The 17036-nt window shown below is 45.1% G+C and overlaps 2 protein-coding genes across 13 annotated transcripts in view; one reads left to right on the top strand and one right to left on the bottom strand.

Moving 5' to 3' along the window:
• The window catches only part of LOC140470706 (histone H3), a 375678-nt gene that overhangs the window by 339248 nt on the left and 19394 nt on the right, over positions 1-17036 (bottom strand). For 5 of the 12 annotated variants that reach the window (XM_072566740.1, XM_072566732.1, XM_072566733.1 and 2 more), the window contains one exon: positions 14864-16590. The exons of the other annotated variants lie outside the window; for them this stretch is intronic. The gene's annotated coding sequence lies outside the window, so the exon portion shown is untranslated. Of the gene's footprint in view, positions 1-14863; positions 16591-17036 lie in introns of those variants that run through there. 12 annotated transcript variants of the gene reach the window in all.
• Positions 209-757, top strand: LOC140470711 (histone H3). The gene has a single exon (XM_072566747.1). The coding sequence runs from the start codon at positions 301-303 to the stop codon at positions 709-711; it is 411 nt and encodes a 136-aa protein (XP_072422848.1). The 5' UTR covers positions 209-300; the 3' UTR covers positions 712-757.

Below are 17036 nucleotides of genomic sequence, written 5' to 3'. Positions count from 1 at the left end.
TTCTTTGCAGTCGGTGCTTTGCGTTTGAATGTTTAATTTAATCTCAGGGTTTGTCAGAGTGAGTTCGGCGGGCATTTTCAAACTGACCAACTGTCATTTCACGTTACCCAATCAGACTCCAACAATTCTTTTCCTGCCTTTTCTGTCCCTTCCGGAGCTGTTTCTCTGTGGGTTGAGGGACAGGGCTGTATCCAATCCCAGCTCTAGGGCGGGCTCTCCATTCCCTTAAACAGGCAGCACCGCAGCAGCCTCAGCATTGACAGCAGCAGCCTGTGTGTGTGTTACAGAGAGTTGGAGAGAATGGCCCGAACCAAGCAGACAGCGCGCAAATCCACCGGAGGGAAAGCTCCCCGCAAGCAGCTGGCGACCAAAGCGGCCCGCAAGAGCGCTCCGGCCACGGGCGGAGTGAAGAAGCCTCATCGCTACAGGCCCGGCACGGTGGCTCTGCGGGAGATCCGCCGCTACCAGAAATCCACCGAGCTGCTGATCCGCAAACTGCCCTTCCAGCGGCTGGTGCGAGAGATCGCTCAGGACTTCAAGACCGACCTGCGCTTCCAGAGCTCGGCGGTGATGGCCCTGCAGGAGGCCAGCGAGGCTTACCTGGTGGGACTGTTTGAGGACACCAACCTGTGCGCCATCCACGCCAAGCGGGTCACCATCATGCCCAAAGACATCCAGCTGGCCCGCCGGATCCGCGGGGAGCGCGCCTAAACGGAGCCTGGCCGGTCCTGCACATTCACCCCGAGAGAGAAACACAACGGCTCTTTTCAGAGCCACTAAACCATCCAGAGAGAGCGGGAAACGATAGGGGACCTGAGAACATGACAGTAATTTGCTCTTGCCGCAATAAATTATTAAATATACTTTGAATCCAGCCTAACCGGGGGGAGGTAGTTGGAAAACACGGCTTTCAGCGGCAGTGATTAGAACATGATGAACGTTATCTAATGTTTACACAATATATTAGGTAGGGAAGTGTTAATTCCAGATGGAATCTCCTCTCTCCTCACTGTCTTCCTTGGTGTTCCCACCAGCTGTAACTATATAATCATTGCTGAGAAAGCTGGCGGGAAAAAATGGCGCCAAATCATCAACCGTTTTCTTTCAAATTTGAAAATCCCGCCACGATGTAGATCAGAGAAGGCCATTTTACAGAAAGCAATGCATTCGTACTTCGTCGTTAATTTGCTTTTCGATGGTAAAAGTACAATTCACACAATTTTTCCTTAGGGTACTGAGTCCAGGAGCTACTTAAAGGATTCGAGATTCTCTTCGGCAAGAAGGTTCAGACTCGATGGGCCGAATGCCCTCAATCAGCCCTGTCGGGATTTCATGAACGTTCTTTTCCGTGAACGCGTTGATAACGAACACCGCTCCCTTATTTTAATATCGTGCTCCCTTATTGCAGAAGCTCCATACTAATTATTCCAATCCGGCAAGTGTTCTGGTTCTGTTTGATTTCGTTCATTTTGAAAGCTTCTCACCGACAGCAGGAAGCCTCATTTACATCATTCAACCATCATTCCCACCCAACAGAACCCGCGCGGAGTTTTGGAAATTGAAAAAAAATCTGTGTAATGTGTCTACCCGTGGGTCTGAAAGAAAAGGGGCATTTCTTTTGTTTCCCGGGGTGATACTCAGGGCTCACATCCCAACCAGGGCTTGCAGTTCCTGGAGAGTAACTTGAGCAAATAGCAGCAAACAGGGAGAGAGAGAGAGAGAAAATCACTGGTGCTTAATATGCTCCGAAGAGGCAGGGAGTAGAGAGGACACGTTCTCTTTTGCAGCCAGCGCCAAATCATCAACAACTTTCTCTCCCATTCGAAAAGCCCGCCGATTTACAAACAACAGAGTATGTTTTCCATTGAAAAAGAGGACGTTGTTCAGAGGAGAATCCATCAATACTTGTTAATTCGGTTACAAATATATACTTCAGACAAAGTTAAAAATCACACAACACCAGGTTATAGTCCAACAGGTTTAATTGGAAGCACTAGCTTTCGGAGCGACGCTCCTTCATCAGGTGGATGTCTCTGAAAGCGAGTGCTTCCAATTAAGACTGTTGGACTATAACCTGGTGTTGTTGTGATTTTTAACTTTGTACACCCCAATCCAACACCGGCATATTCAAATCATACTTCAGTCAATGACGGATTCCCTGTGGTCGTTCCCTGAAAAACATGTATACCGTATTGGATACTGTTAAGGGGGCCCAGGTGTCTGGAACGGACCCTGTCCCTGTTGGACAGAAGGGAAGGAGCATGTTCGTCATTGGGGACTCAATAGTTAGAGGCTCAGATAGAAGGTTTGTTGGGAGTGAGAGAGACTCACGGTTGGTGTGTTGCCTCCCAGGTGCCAGGGTCCGTGATGTCTCGGATCATATCTTTGGGGTCCTGAAGGGAGAGGGTGACCAGCCTCAAGTCGTTGTCCATGTAGGTAGCAACGACATAGGTGGAAAGAGGGATAGGGATGTAAGGCAGTATTTCAGGGAGCTAGGGTGGAAGCTGAGAGCGAGAACAAACAGAGTTGTTATCTCTGATAACAAGACAAAGAATAGGGAGAGATATCAGCTGAACACTTGGCTGCAAGGATGGCGTAGGAGGGAGGGTTTCAGATTCTTGGATAATTGGGGCTCATTCTGGGGAAGGTGGGACTTGTACAAACAGGATGGTCTTCACTTGAACCAGAGGGTTCATATCCTGGGTGGGAAATTTGCTGGTGCTATTCGGGTGGGTTTAAACTAGCTCAGCGAGGGAATGGGAACTGGAGGTGTAGTTGCATTTGCACAGGAGGATGAGAGTAGGAGGGTCAGGATTTCAGGGTCACAGGAATGTGCTGGCACACAGCGAAGTGATTTAAAGTGTGTTTACTTCAACGCCAGAAATATCCAAAATAAGGTAGGTGAGCTTGCAGCATAGATAGGTACCTGGGACTTTGATGTTGTGGCCATTTCGGAGACATGGATAGAGCAGGGTGAGAAATGGATGTTGCAGGTTCCATGGGTTTAGATCATTCATTGAGAACAGGCAAGGCGGTAAAAGAGAGGGAGGCATGGCCTTGTTAGTCAAGGATAGTATAATGGTGGCTGAGAGAACTTTTGATGAAATCTTGTCTACTGAGGTAGTGTGGACTGAGATTAGAAACATGAGAGGTCACGCTGCTTGAGTTTTTTATAGGCCTCCGCAGAGTTCCAGGGAGGTGGAAGAGAGGATTAGCAAAATTATTCTCGATAGGAGTGAAAGGAACAGGATGGTTATTATGGGGGACTTTAACTTCCTCAACATTGACTGGAAATGCTATAACTCCTGTACGTCAGATGGATCAGTTTTCGTCCAATATGAACAGGAGGGTTTCCTGACGCAGTATGTCGAAGGGCCGTCAAGAGGGGAGAGTGACTATAATTCAGTTACGTTTAGTTTAGCGATGGAAAGTGATAGGTACATGCCACAGGTCAAGAGTTATTGATTGGGCAAGGGCAATTATAATGCGAGGCAATTAGGATGCTTAGAATGGGGTAGCAAAATGCAGGGGATGCAGACAATGGAAATGCGGACCTGGTTTAAGGAACAGATATTGCGTGTCCTTGAAAGATATGTCCCTGTCAGGCATGAAGGAAGTGATAAGATAAGGGAAATTGCATCTCTTGTTACAACAGAAATTGCATCTCTTGTTACGAAGAAGACGGAAGCTTATGTGTTGGTGAGGCAAGATAAGGGAATGGTTGAGATCATCTTCTAGGTCTGAGAGACAAACTTATCACACTGAAGGCAGTGAGTATATGGAATGAGCTGCCCGAGGAAGTGGTAGAGGCAGGTACAATTACATATAAGAGACATTTGTAAAGGTACATGGGTAAGATAGGTGCAGAAAAATATGCGCCAAATGCAGATAAATGAGACTAGTTGAGTATAGGCAACCTTGTCAGCATGGGCGAGTTGGGCTGAAGGGACTGTTTCCGTGCTGCATGACTCTATGAAAATGGATGAAATTAACAAACTTTGCCTGAAAGACAATCAGAGTGTACAGGAGGAGGTGTGAATATGTGGGGTCATTATACAGACCAATGTCTCTTGGCAAAGCAAATGATTGGAACAAGTCAAAACTCTGATTCTGATAAATGTTATTTCTCTGTAGTCTGAACAGCATGTGGTCATCTCTGCCTAGGTGGGAAGTGGATACAATTCCAAAATGTCCTTGAACCAATCGACTTGCTCAGCCAGAAGGCAGTGAAGAGTTTGCAAAGGGTTAGGAATCACGTGCAGAGCAGCACGGGTAAGGAGGTCAGATTTCATTCCCTTAAGGACCATCACAGACGGGAACAGGAGAAGGCCATTTGGCCCCTCGAGCCTACTCATCCATTCGTGGCTGATGCACCATTCCTCACGCTCACTTTCTTGCACGTAACATGTAACCCTCAATTCCCTGACTGATCAAAAATCTATGTATCTTTTCCAGCCTTACACCTGCTCCCTGTCCCCCACACAGCTCTCTGTGGCAAGGAATTCCAATGACACGCAACCCTCTGACAGAAGAAACTCCTCCTCACCTCAATCTTCAATTTTGAACCAGATGATTGTTTGTTCCTGACAACAGTCATCAACTCCAGATCTGTTTTTGTTTAAAATCCCATTCCAAATCCACCACCTGCCACAGTGAGATTCAAAATTCACATTTGCAGGGCATACCCTGGGGAGCTGAAAACATAGGATTTTGCTTCCACATTATTTCAGAAACTGAAAGCTAATCTCCTCTAAATTGAGACCGGAATAAATTGCCTCACACCATTGAGCTAAACATTGATGACGACACAATCCATACATTGTGAAAAGAGACCATTCAGCCCATCCAGTTTGTCCCAAGCCAGTGAAGAGGATCCCACCCATTCCTGACCCTACCCCCGTAACCCTGCATTAACCACAGCCAATCCCTCTAATCTGCACATCATAGTGTAGAACCTACAGCATGGAAGCAGGCCTTTTGGCCCATCAGCTCCATATATTGACCCTCTGAATAGCAACCAACCTAGAGCCACCACCTCTCCAATCCCTATAACACTGCATTTCCCTATGGACAACTTAGCAAGGCCAATCCATCTGAACTGCACATCTTTGGACTGTGGGAGGAAACCGGAGCACCCAGAGAAAGCCCATGCAGAGAAGGGGAGAATGTGCAAACCCTCAAAAAACAGTCACCCGTGGCTGGAATTGTTCCTGGGTACCTGGCACTGAGGCAGCAATGCTAACTACTGAGCCACTGTGCCACCCAATGTTTTTGCCACTGGCCATGCTGGGGTTGGTTAGCTCAGTTGATTCTATAGGAGGCTTACAATGTACAGTCACATTGACAGCATGCATTCAATTGCTGCTCTGGTTGAGATTGCTGTGAGTGATCATTCCCTGTGCTTTAGGTGTGGTGTCCCTCAGGTCAAACCATAAAACAGCTGTTTGCTTTTTCTCCCCACACCCCTTTCTCCCTCTCTCTAATGAGACAATGGTGACGTTACATTAACTGCTTGCTAACAACATAACTCTGCTGATTAAAAATTAACTGCCCTCTTTTTCACTGCAAAATAACTTGTATCTTTCCTCCCTGATGCACTACTGGAGTGAGCTGTAAGTAAAAGAAAAAAACACTTTATCAACGGTACATATCTAAATGAAGTGGGAAAGGGTGCACAGGGAGAATTACCAGCATATTGCCTTGGGGGCTGGAGAGTTTCAGTGATGGAGAGAGGTTGGACAGACTGGGGTTGTTGTCCTTACAGCAGGGTAGATTGAAAGAGAGGGATGTATATAATGATGAGGGATGAAGATAGGGGAGGCAGGAAGAAATTTTCCCCACTTGATGGAGGTGGGGCAGGGGTATAGATTGAAGGTAAGGGCCAGGAGGTTTTGAAGGGATGTGAGGAAAATCTTGTTCACCCAGAGGGAGGTGCGCAATCTGGAAGTCACTGCCTGTAAGGATGGGAGACGCAGAAACTCTCATCACATTGAAGGATGATTTTAATGTGCACTCATAACGCCAAGGCTATGGGGCCAAGTGCTGGGAAATGGGATAAGAGAATATCGAGGTGGTTGTTTCTGACTAGCACAGACTCAGGCCATTTTCTGGGCTGCAGACTTCACAGAAATTATGACTAACTCACTTTGAGATGTGTAAACTACACCCAAGATACCATCTTGTGTGATTTTGTACATTTCATGTTCAGAGATGGGGTGTTTGTCATTGAAAGTGGGATTCAGCAGTTAAGGCCAATATGCTCTGGAGCTTAGAGGAATAAGGGAGATCCAACTGAGGGATATAGGGTGGTAAACGAGGTGGGATTGACAAAGGAGACAGAGAGGATGTTTCCTCAGGTGTAACAATTTAGAACGAGAGGGTCATTGTTTCAGGAGAAGAGGGTGGAACAGATTGAAACGAGAGATGTTGAGAAATGGCTTCTCTCCAAGGCAGAGAAGGTGGGAATCTCTGGGAATTCATCCCCCAGTATGTGGGTGCATGTTGGGACACTGAATAAATAGAAGGAGGGGGCAGACACCGGATTTCCACACACCGGAGCAATTAGTGATTTCAAATAGAAACTGAAACTCCAAATATTTTATTTTCACATGTTCCAGATTCCCACCATTCTCTGGGCAAACAGTCCTCAAATCCCTCTCTCAACCTCTTACCCTTCATTTTAAAATGATGTCACCCCTTGTTACTGACCCTTTGATGAAGGGAAACAGCTGCTTCCTGTCCCCCTGTCTGTGTCCCTCATAATAGCATCATAGAGTCATACAGCAAGGAAACAGACCCTTCAGTCCAACTCGTCCATGCCATCCAACCTAATCTCAACCTAAACTAGTCCCACTTGTTTGCACTTGGCCCATATCTCTCCAAACCTTTCCTGTTCTTGTACTTATCTAAATGTCTTTTAAACATTGTATCTGTCCTTGTATCCGCCACTTTGTCTGGAAGTTAAATCCACATGTGAACAATTGGCCATTAAAAAGAAGTTGCCCATCGTTTTGATTATAAAAATGTTTCTCCTCTCAACTGAAAAAATGTCCACTGATCTTGAAGACCCCCTAGGGAAAAGGTACCTGCCATTCGCCTCATCTATTCCCACCATGATTTCATAAACCGCCATACCCCTCAAACTTCTGTGGTCCGGTTAAAATAGTCCCAGCCCATCCAGCCTCTCTTTATAACTCAATCGCTCCATTCCTATCAACATCCTGACATATCTTTTCTGAACTCTCTCCAGTTTAATAATTTTCTTCCCATAACAGGGCAACCAGAACTGGACACAATACACCAGAACAGGCTTCACTAGTGTCCTGTACAACCACAACATGGTGTCCAAACCCCAACACGCAATGGTCTGAGCAATGAAGGCAACTGTTCTAAACACTTTCTCAAACTCCCTGTCTACCTGTTACACAAACCCCAAAGAATTATGTACCTGAACCCTTAGGTCTCTCTGCTGTACAGCACTACCACTTTTACATACCTCTATCATGACCTCTCCACCATCAACCTTCTCTGTTGTTCAGGAAACAATCCAAAATTGCTTCCAACGCTTCCAGAGATTTGTTTTTGTTGATCTTCCCAATCAGACGAATACCAGCATGAATGCTGACCAATACGTGATGATGTAGGATCAGCATCTCACAGATTCGCATTCAATAGACTTGACCCGATCTCTGCATATTCAAAATTTCTTGCAGGTCTGTCCTCACTCATGCCCTCAGCTCGAATTTCCATCACCTCCCTTGAAATGAAATATTTCCAGACCATTACCCAGCCAAGTTCCAATCCCGCTTGTGATAACAAATTGTTGCTGTTCGCGTGCAAAAACCCCTGGCAACAAGGTCACTGAGCCAAGGTCCCAAAGAATGACCTCCTGGAATTGTCCAGAATCTGATTCAGAACTTCTATGTTCATAGAATCATAAACCTTTACTGTACGGAAGGAGGCCACTCGTGTCTGTACCAGCTCCTGAAAGAGCTACCGAGCTAGTCCCACTCTCCAGCCTTATCTCTGTAGCCCTCTAACACCATCCCTTTCAAATTTATATCCAGCTCTCTTTTCAAACCTCCAATGGAATTTGCCTCCCAAGCAGCACATTCCAAACTCAACAACCCAATAAGTTTCTCCTCATCTCATTCTCTCACTGACAATCTTGACATTCTTTCCGGCCAGTTACGAATAAACCAATGAATGGGAAACAATAACTTGCTTTCCCGTCAGAATTGTTCAAATTTTCAACACCTCAATAAGGTCACCACTTCGTCTTCTCTGCTCAAAAGAGAATAAGCTCAATCTCCTGAATCTTTCCCTGTATCTAAAATCCCTCATCGTTGGTATCATTCTCATACATCTCCTTCACACTGTCTGCAGGGTCTGAACAGCCTTCCTTAAATAAGGTGTCCAGATCAGAACAGAACAAAACCAGCTTGGGTAATAGAGTGCCAACTCCCTTTGTCAAATGTATTTCTAAATTCAGTTCCTGTTGCCAGTGACGGTAAGGAGTTATACACTTACAAAGAAATACCCAACAGATCAAAGGTTTATCTCCAATTTGATCTACTATTCTCCATTCAATTCTTGTGCTGTCACTGGAATTAATTTCTTTTCTGCCCTCTGCTTTGTGTTGGGTGTTGGGTATTTGGCTGGATGGCTGGTTTGAAATGTGGAGAAAGATTGACAGTGCAGGTTTGAATCTCTCACTGGCTGAGGTTACCGTGAAGGACTCTCCTTCTCCATCTCTTCTCCTTGTGCGAGGCATGGTAACCCCCAGGTTAAACCACCACCTATCAGTCATCACTCTCTCCTCTCCCTGTCCATCTCTGACACTCCACCTGAGGTCCACCAGTGTCTTGTACAACTTCAACATCACCTCCTTGTTCTTGGTTTCTATGCCCCTATTAATAAAGCCAAGGATGCTGTGTGTTTCATTAACTGCTCTCCTCCTGTTATGTCGCCTTCACTGATCTGTGGACATATAGCCCCAGGCTCCCTCTGCTCCTGCACCCGCTTTAGTTTTTTTTACCCCCCTAAATATATTGTCTTTCCGTTTCTTTCAACCAATGCCATTCGCCAAATTTATGTTGAATCAATTTTGTCTTTATTTTTGAATGTACATGAACAGCCAGGGAATTCCTAGAGGCATGGCACTCATCCACAGATTCTATCAACAAACACATCGACCTGGACCCAATATACCGGCCACTGCAGCGGACAACTGGAACTGACAACCGGAAGCGGCAGGGACAAACCACTATAAATGCCGGAGGAAACATCACAGAAGTGCTTCACAGGAGGCTCCCAAGCACTGAGGATGTCACCTAGACAGGGGACGAAACGTTTGCAACACAAATTCCAAGCTCGGCGAACAGAACCACAACAACTATTTTGTTAAATCAAACTTCATTTTCTCCATCCTAGTTGTTTTGCTACTAACAATGTAACTCCACAAGAACATACAGTCTAGGGTCAGGTTGAGTCCATTTAACCCCTCAGGAACCTGCTCCGCTATCCTATCTCAGCCTCAACTCCGCTTTCCTGCAAACATTCCCTTTGAACCATCACTGATTAAAAATCTGTCTATCTCATCCTCCAATTTATGCAGTGTCCTGGGTGGTGGGGGGAGTGATCCCACAGATTTACAACACCTTCCTCATTTGAGAGAATTCATTCCTCCTTTTCTCTGTTTTCAATCTGCCCAACTGCTTATCCTGAACCGATAACCTCTCGTTCAAGATATTCCCACAAGAGCAAACATCCTCTCTTCATCTCCTTTGTCAATACCCCCTTTAGCAGCTTATAGCCCTCAGTTAGTTTTCCTCTCTTCCAAACTCCAGAGAAACCGCTCAGTCTCTCATTTAAGGCAAACCCTTCATCGCTGGAAATGATTGGGTGAATCTCTTCTGAACTGCCTCTGTCCTCAAGAGATCAAAATTGTACCAGTCTCTTCTCATAAGAATAACATTTTCATCTTGGCAATCAATTCAGTGATCTCCTTTGAACTCCCTCCAACTCAACTACATCCCTCCTCAAGGAATGGGACCAAAACTGTCCGCAGTACTCCGATGTGGAAACCCCAATCCCTTGTACAGTTGCAGCAACAATTTCCAACTTCCGTACTCAATTCCTTTTGCAATAAATGTCTTCCTTGTGACCTGCTGTAGCCATTGCACTGATATTTTGAACTTTTTCTCCTATTTAAATGATAACTTGCCTTTTTCAATTCTTCCAACTTCCTATTACTCCAATTTGACAGAACTGTGAACTTGAACTCCAAGATCCCTCTGTTCCACTACACTCCTTAAGGCTTTATGATTCACCATGAAACTCCTACCTTGATTTGTCTTTCCAAAATACAAGACCTCACACACTCTCAAAGCTATGCTGACCATTCCATATCAAACCCAATTTTTCAAAATGCATGTAAATCATATCTCTCAGAATCTTCAAGTAATTTACCTCAGATAGATTAAGGCTTAATGGTCTGTAGTTCCCAGGTTTCTCTTTGCAACCATTCTTGAATAATGATACCTTTGCCACCCTCCACTCTTCTGTGACCTCACCTATGGCTAAATATCAGCCAGGTCCCCTGCAATTTCTTCTCCAGCCTGTTGCAGTGAGGACCTAGAAATTGGACAAACTAACGGATATAAGGGTAGGAAAGTCTCCTGGCCCTAACACATTGTGTACGAGAGGACTAAAAGAGATAGCGCTCTTGGTAATTTTCTAAACCTAGCTGGACTCTGGGGCAGTTCTAGCAGATTGGAGAACAGCAAATGTGATGCCACTGTTTAAGAAGGGAGGTAGAGAAAACAAATGGGGAATTATAGGCCAGTTAGCTTAACATATGTAGTGGCAAGATGCTCGAGTCTATTATCAAGGAAGAAATAGCAAGGCATCTCAGTAGAAATTATCCCAATCGCCAGGCACAGCAGGTCATGCTTAATTAATCTTCTAGAATACTATGTAGACTTTATAAGTACGCTGAACACTGTGGACCAAGTGATGTGATATGTCTAGATTTCCAAAAGGCATTCGACAAGGTGCCGTGCAAAAGGCTGCTGCATAATGAAGGTGCACGGCATTACAGGCAATCAATTAGCATGGAGAGAGGGTTGGTTCACTGACAGGAAGAAAAGAGTGGGGAAATGTGAATGCTTTTCTGGTTGGCAATCAATGACTAGTGGTGTGCATCAGGGATCAGTTTAGGACCGTAATTGTTTATAATTTACACAGATGGTGTGGAGTTGGGGACCACGTAGTGTGTTAAAGTTTGTAGATGAGAAATGTTTAGAGGCATATGTTCAAGTGTGTGGGTGAAGATATGGCAGATGGAGTAGTGTTGGTAAATGTGAAGTCATCCATTTTAGTAGCAATAATAGTAAAAAGGAGTATTATTTGAACAGTAAAAATTTGCAGTAAGCTACTTTGCAGTGGGGCTTGATTAGATTAGATTACTTAGTGTGGAAACAGGCCCTTTGGGCCCAACAAATCCACAGCGACCCGCCGAAGCGCAACCCACCCAGACACATTCCCCAACATTTTACCCCTTCACCTAACAGGACGGGCAATTTAGCATGGCCAATTCACTTAATCTGCACATTTTTGGACTGTGGGAGGAAACCGGAGCACCCAGAGGAAACCCACGCAGACACAGGGAGAATGTGCAAACTCCACACAGTCAGTCGCCTGAGACGGGAATGGAACTCGCACCCCTGGTGCTGTGACGCAGCAGTGCTAACCACTGTGCTGCCCTTGAGCATAAATCGCAGAAGGCTGGTCTGTGGATGCAACAGCTAAATACTAAGGCAAATGGAATATTGTCCTTTATTGGTGGAGGGATTGAGTTGAAAAGCGGGGTGGATATGTTGTGGTTGTATAGGGTGCTGGTGAGGTCACATCTAGAGTACTGCGTGCAGTTTTGGTCTCCTTACTTGATAAAGGAGGTACTGGCACTAAAGGGGGTGCAGAGGAGGCTCACTAGGTTCTTAAGTTGAGGGGGTTGCTTTAAGACTGAGTAGGCTGGGATTATAATCATCAGAATTTAGAAGGTTGGTGGGGGACGAATCCACAGAAACATATAAAATTATGAAGGGAACAGATGAGATTGAAGCAGGAAGAAAGTTGCCACGGGCGGGTGAACCTAGAACAAGAGGGCATTGACTCAAAATTAGGGGGAGCAGATTTAGGACTGAATTGAGAAGGAACTTCTTCACCCAGAGGATTGTGACTTTGTAGAATTCCCTGCCCAGTGAAACATTCCTCATTGAATGTTTTTAAAGCGAAGATAATGTTTTGAAGAATAAAGGAATTCAGGGTTATGGTGAGAGGCTGGGTAAGTAGAGCTGAGGCTGGGAAAAGATCTTATTGAATGGCAGAGCAGGCTCAAAGGGCCAGATGGCAAACTCTTAATCCAGATTCTTATGTTTATAATTCTTAGTGGTCAATCATCCCAAACCTAGAACATCACTGCAGGAGATTCTCAGGTTAGTATCTTCGGCCCAGTCGCTGTGAGCTGCCTCAATGACTTTACGTTTGAATGAAAGTCCAAGTTGGTACTCTGATTACACAATATGGAGCACCACTTGAGACTCCTCAGGCACACAAGCAATCTCTGGCCTAACACTGTAAAAGATGATCAGTCACATGGAACACATTTTATGGAACAGAACATCTCAACATCCTTCAGGAGATGTTGTGGTTCTGTTCGCCGAGCTGGGAATTTGTCTTGCAAACGTTTCATCCCCTGTCTAGGTGACATCCTCAGTGCTTGGGAGCCTCCTGTGAAGCGCTTCTGTGCTGTTTCCTCCGGCATTTATAGTGGCCTGTCTCTGCCGCTTCCGATTGTCAGTTCGAGCTGTCCGCTGTATTGGGTCCAGGTCGATGTGTTTGTTGATAGAGTCTGTGGATGAGTGCCATGCCTCTAGGAATTCCCTGGCTGTTCTCTGTTTGGCTTGCCCGATAATGGACTGACAGTTAGACTACTGCGACCACTAGGACTCATAACAGCACACAAACCAACAGCCACGCTCAGACAACAACTCACCAGAACGAAGGACCCGATACCCAACATGAGCAAAACTAATGTAGTGTACAAAATCCCATGCAAGGACTGCACAAAACACTACATCGGACAAACAGGAAGACAGTTAACGATCCGCATCCATGAACACCAACTAGCCACGAAACGACACAACCAGCTATCCTTAGTAGCTACACACACAGACGACAAGCAACATGAATTCGACTGGGACAACACTACCATTATAGGGCAAGCCAAACAGAGAACAGCCAGGGAATTCCTAGAGGCATGGCACTCATCCACAGACTCTATCAACAAACACATCGACCTGGACCCAATATACCGGCCACTACAGTGAACAGCTGGAACTGACAACCGGAAGCAGCAGAGACAGGCCACTATAAATGCCGGAGGAAACAGCACAGAAGCGCTTCACAGGAGGCTCCCAAGCACTGAGGATGTCACCTAGACAGGGGACAAAACGTTTGCAAGACAAATTCCCAGCTCGGCGAACAGAACCACAACAACGAGCACCCGAGCTACAAATCTTCTCCCAAACTTTGAATCCTTCAGGCGAGTTTGCAAAATAAACATTGGGCACTGATACATTGAATGGTATTCCCTTGAATGACGAAAATTTTGATTGCAGGGCAAGTTTTGAACAAATATTAACAAGGAGAGAGGCAGACAGGTTGAGGGATGGAATATCAGAACATCCTGCTCAGGCAAGGCTATAATGGAGTAATGACAGTCAGAGATGCTAAAGTGGGCAGAATGAGTGGAATGCAGCTCGGAAGCGCAGGTAACAGAGGCAGGGAGCAACACAGCCCAATATGCAAATATTACAGAGTTACAGACTAGATATACAGTGATCAAGAGGGATTTTTGCAATTTTTAACTGGAGCAAATTTCTGTTCATGGAAGCAGTAGCTTAGTGGATTATCAGAAGTCTATTAAACTAGGGATCCAGGTAATGTTTGGGGGATCTGGTTTTAATATCCACTATGACAGATGATGGAATTTGAATTCAATGAAAATCTGGAATTAAAAGACTAATGATGACCTTGGATATCCCACTTGGTACACTGAAGTCCTTTAAAGGAAGGAAATCCTGTGCATACCCAGTCTGCTTTACGTGATTCTAGATCCACAGTAATGTGGTTGGTTCTTAACTGCCCTGGATGAGTGAGTGATGTCCACATCCTGTGACTCAATAAAACATCCAGTGCTGTAGAATACACGGTCTGATAATGGAGACATTGGGTTGTCTGATGAGGTAGAATTGGGTAATGTCAGCAGATGTGTGAGAACTAATGCCATGCCTTTGGATGAACTCACCTCATGGTGTCTTGTGATTGAGAATAGCAGGAGCCAGGGATAGGCTCCTCCCTTGGGGGTTACCAAGCTCTAGGTTTTTGGAATGGAAAGGGAGTTTGGAAATGAGGCCATGTTGGTTTTCACTGGATGGACGATAATGGTGGAATTAAAGTGACAGGAACCTTACCAGACAAGAGCAAGAACTGTTACCAATATCAGTGAATGGGAGGAGGTTGAGTGGGAAAATGGTTAAGAGACGAGAAGTTGGTTCTCGTGGACACGAGGAGCTCCCAAGGTAGGAGAGGAGTTGGAGGAAGTTGAGTATTCAGGACTCTGACAAAGTGGAACTTCAGAGACAGTTTCAGGGAAAGGAGGGCTATGGAAGACACAGCTGCTCAGATTATCTCAATCTGAATAACAAAGCAGTTGCATGAGCTCCTTACAAGATGAAGGGAAACTTTTCAAAAGGAAATGCGAAGGACGTTAGAAAGTGTTAGCACAAATTTGATACAATTGACTTTTTATCCTTTTATTAACACGTGTAACACTAGAATTTCCACACCGTCTATTGAGAAAGACTACAATGAATCAAACTGGATGATTAGATTAGATTACTGACAGTGTGGAAACAGGCCCTTCGGCCCAACAAGTCCACACCGACCCGCCGAAGCGTATACCACCCAGACCCATGCTCCTACACCTACCCCTTCACCTAACACTATGGGCAATTTAGCATGGCCAACTTTTGGATTGTGGGAGGAAACCAGAGCACCCAGAGGAAACCCACGCAGACACGGGGAGAATGTGCAAACTCCACACAGAGAGTCGCCTGAGGCGGGAATTGAAACCGGGTCTCTGGCGCTGTGAGGCAGCAGTGCTAACCACTGTGCCACCGTGCTGCCCAAATGTGATGCTGGATGTGATCAACAGCAAATTCCAACTCCTTCAGTTATGGAAGTTACTCTGGCAGTTATGTAGTTATCTTAGTGTTGTAATGCGCAGGAAGAACAACTGTATAAGTTGCAGGAAAACAAAGAGCCTCTGGAGAGCCAGGGAAGACATTTAGCTGGCTCCCACAGCTTTGATTTTGCAAGATTAAAGTTTAATTTCATGAGGGATTTTCTGTCTCTCCTGGTAATTTTTTATAAACATTGAGTGATTCTTCCATAACACAGTCAGAGGGAGATCACTTCAATGAGCACTTAGAAGTTAGAAATAGGTTTTATACGGTGTGTTTAACACAAAATGAATTTATTTCACTGTCATCCAGAACAGTGATCCGTTTAACTGGGCTGCAGTTCATTAACTTCAGTAGAAACCTGCCCCAGTGGATATCATTCAGTTATCAATTATCAGATGTCACGAGGAATTAAGGGCTACGGGGAGAATGCTGGAGTTGAAATGCCCATCAGCCATAATTGAATGGCGGAGTGCACTCGATGGGCTGAATGGCCTTACTTCCACTCCAATGTCTTATGGTCTTATGGTCTTAATTACAAAAGTAATTAAGTTCTTTGACATAGCTCCATATCAGGTGGGAATTGAAACGAAATCTTCTGGCTGAGACCATGAAGCAGGGAGATGTTCACAGTAAAAAACAGGCACTGCAATTTCTCATGAATACACTGGTGTTTCAGCAGATTGGATTTCACCATGAATCTCTTCCCACAGTCAGTACAGCAGAACAGCCTCTACCTTCCGAGATCACTGGTGTTTTAACAGGTTGGATTTATGACAAAATCCTTTCCAGTCGTGTGAGCAGGTAAATGGCCTCTCCCCAGTGTGGATCTGCTGTTGTTTAATGAGGTTGGATGATGGCTTGAACCCACACCCACAGTGAGAGCACATGAAAGGTCTCTCGTCACTGTGAGGATGTTGTTGGGATATCAGTGCCCCAGAGTTTTTAGAGCACCTCGCACATTCTGAGCATTTCAAAGGTCTGTTCTCTGTGTGAATTTGCTCAGGTTTCAGCAAGGTGGATGATCGAGTGAATCCTTTCCCACCCTTGGAACAGATGAATGGCCTTTCCCCATCATGCTGTATTTATATCGTGACGGGCAGTGATCTGCTGAAGACTTGTCCACATGTACAAGACACATACGGTTTCTCCCCCACTGTGAACGGTGCTTTTTTACTTCAAACCTAATGATATTCAGGTGGCAATAAACTCGGCAGCTTGGTCAGATTGGGAAGTGATGCCTGGTTTTAAGTCTCCTCATTGCAAATCATCTTCTAATTCCCTGTGAAGTTCATGGAAAACAAAAAGCAAAACAAGTGAGAACCCAAAAAAGAAAATGTTTAAAACCATCAAATGTAAGAGCAGAACTAGGTAACTCAACCCAGCAAGTCTGCTGTCACAATTCAGTGAGATCAGAGCTAATCCAATAATTCTCAGCTCGATTTTCCTGCCTTATGCCCCCACCATTGAATCCCTTACTAATTAAAAATCTATTTATCTCAGCCTTGGACACACTGAGCAGCACAGCCTCCACAGGCCACTGCAGTATTCTGCACTCTAACAGCAGGAATTCCTCCAAATCCATTTTAAACAGGTGATTCCTTACTTTGAGATTATGTCCTCAACTCTCAAACAAATAATAACAATCTTCCTGAATCTACAATGTCAAGGCCCTCAGAATCTTTCCATAAGGTCTTCTCATTTTTCAGAACTCCAATGAGTACAGAA

Source organism: Chiloscyllium punctatum, chromosome 52 (assembly GCF_047496795.1).
Source record: "Chiloscyllium punctatum isolate Juve2018m chromosome 52, sChiPun1.3, whole genome shotgun sequence".
In the NCBI taxonomy this organism is placed as follows: domain Eukaryota; kingdom Metazoa; phylum Chordata; class Chondrichthyes; order Orectolobiformes; family Hemiscylliidae; genus Chiloscyllium; species Chiloscyllium punctatum.
Note: the sequence above shows the minus strand (reverse complement) of the source record. Positions and strands in the feature narration are given on the sequence as shown.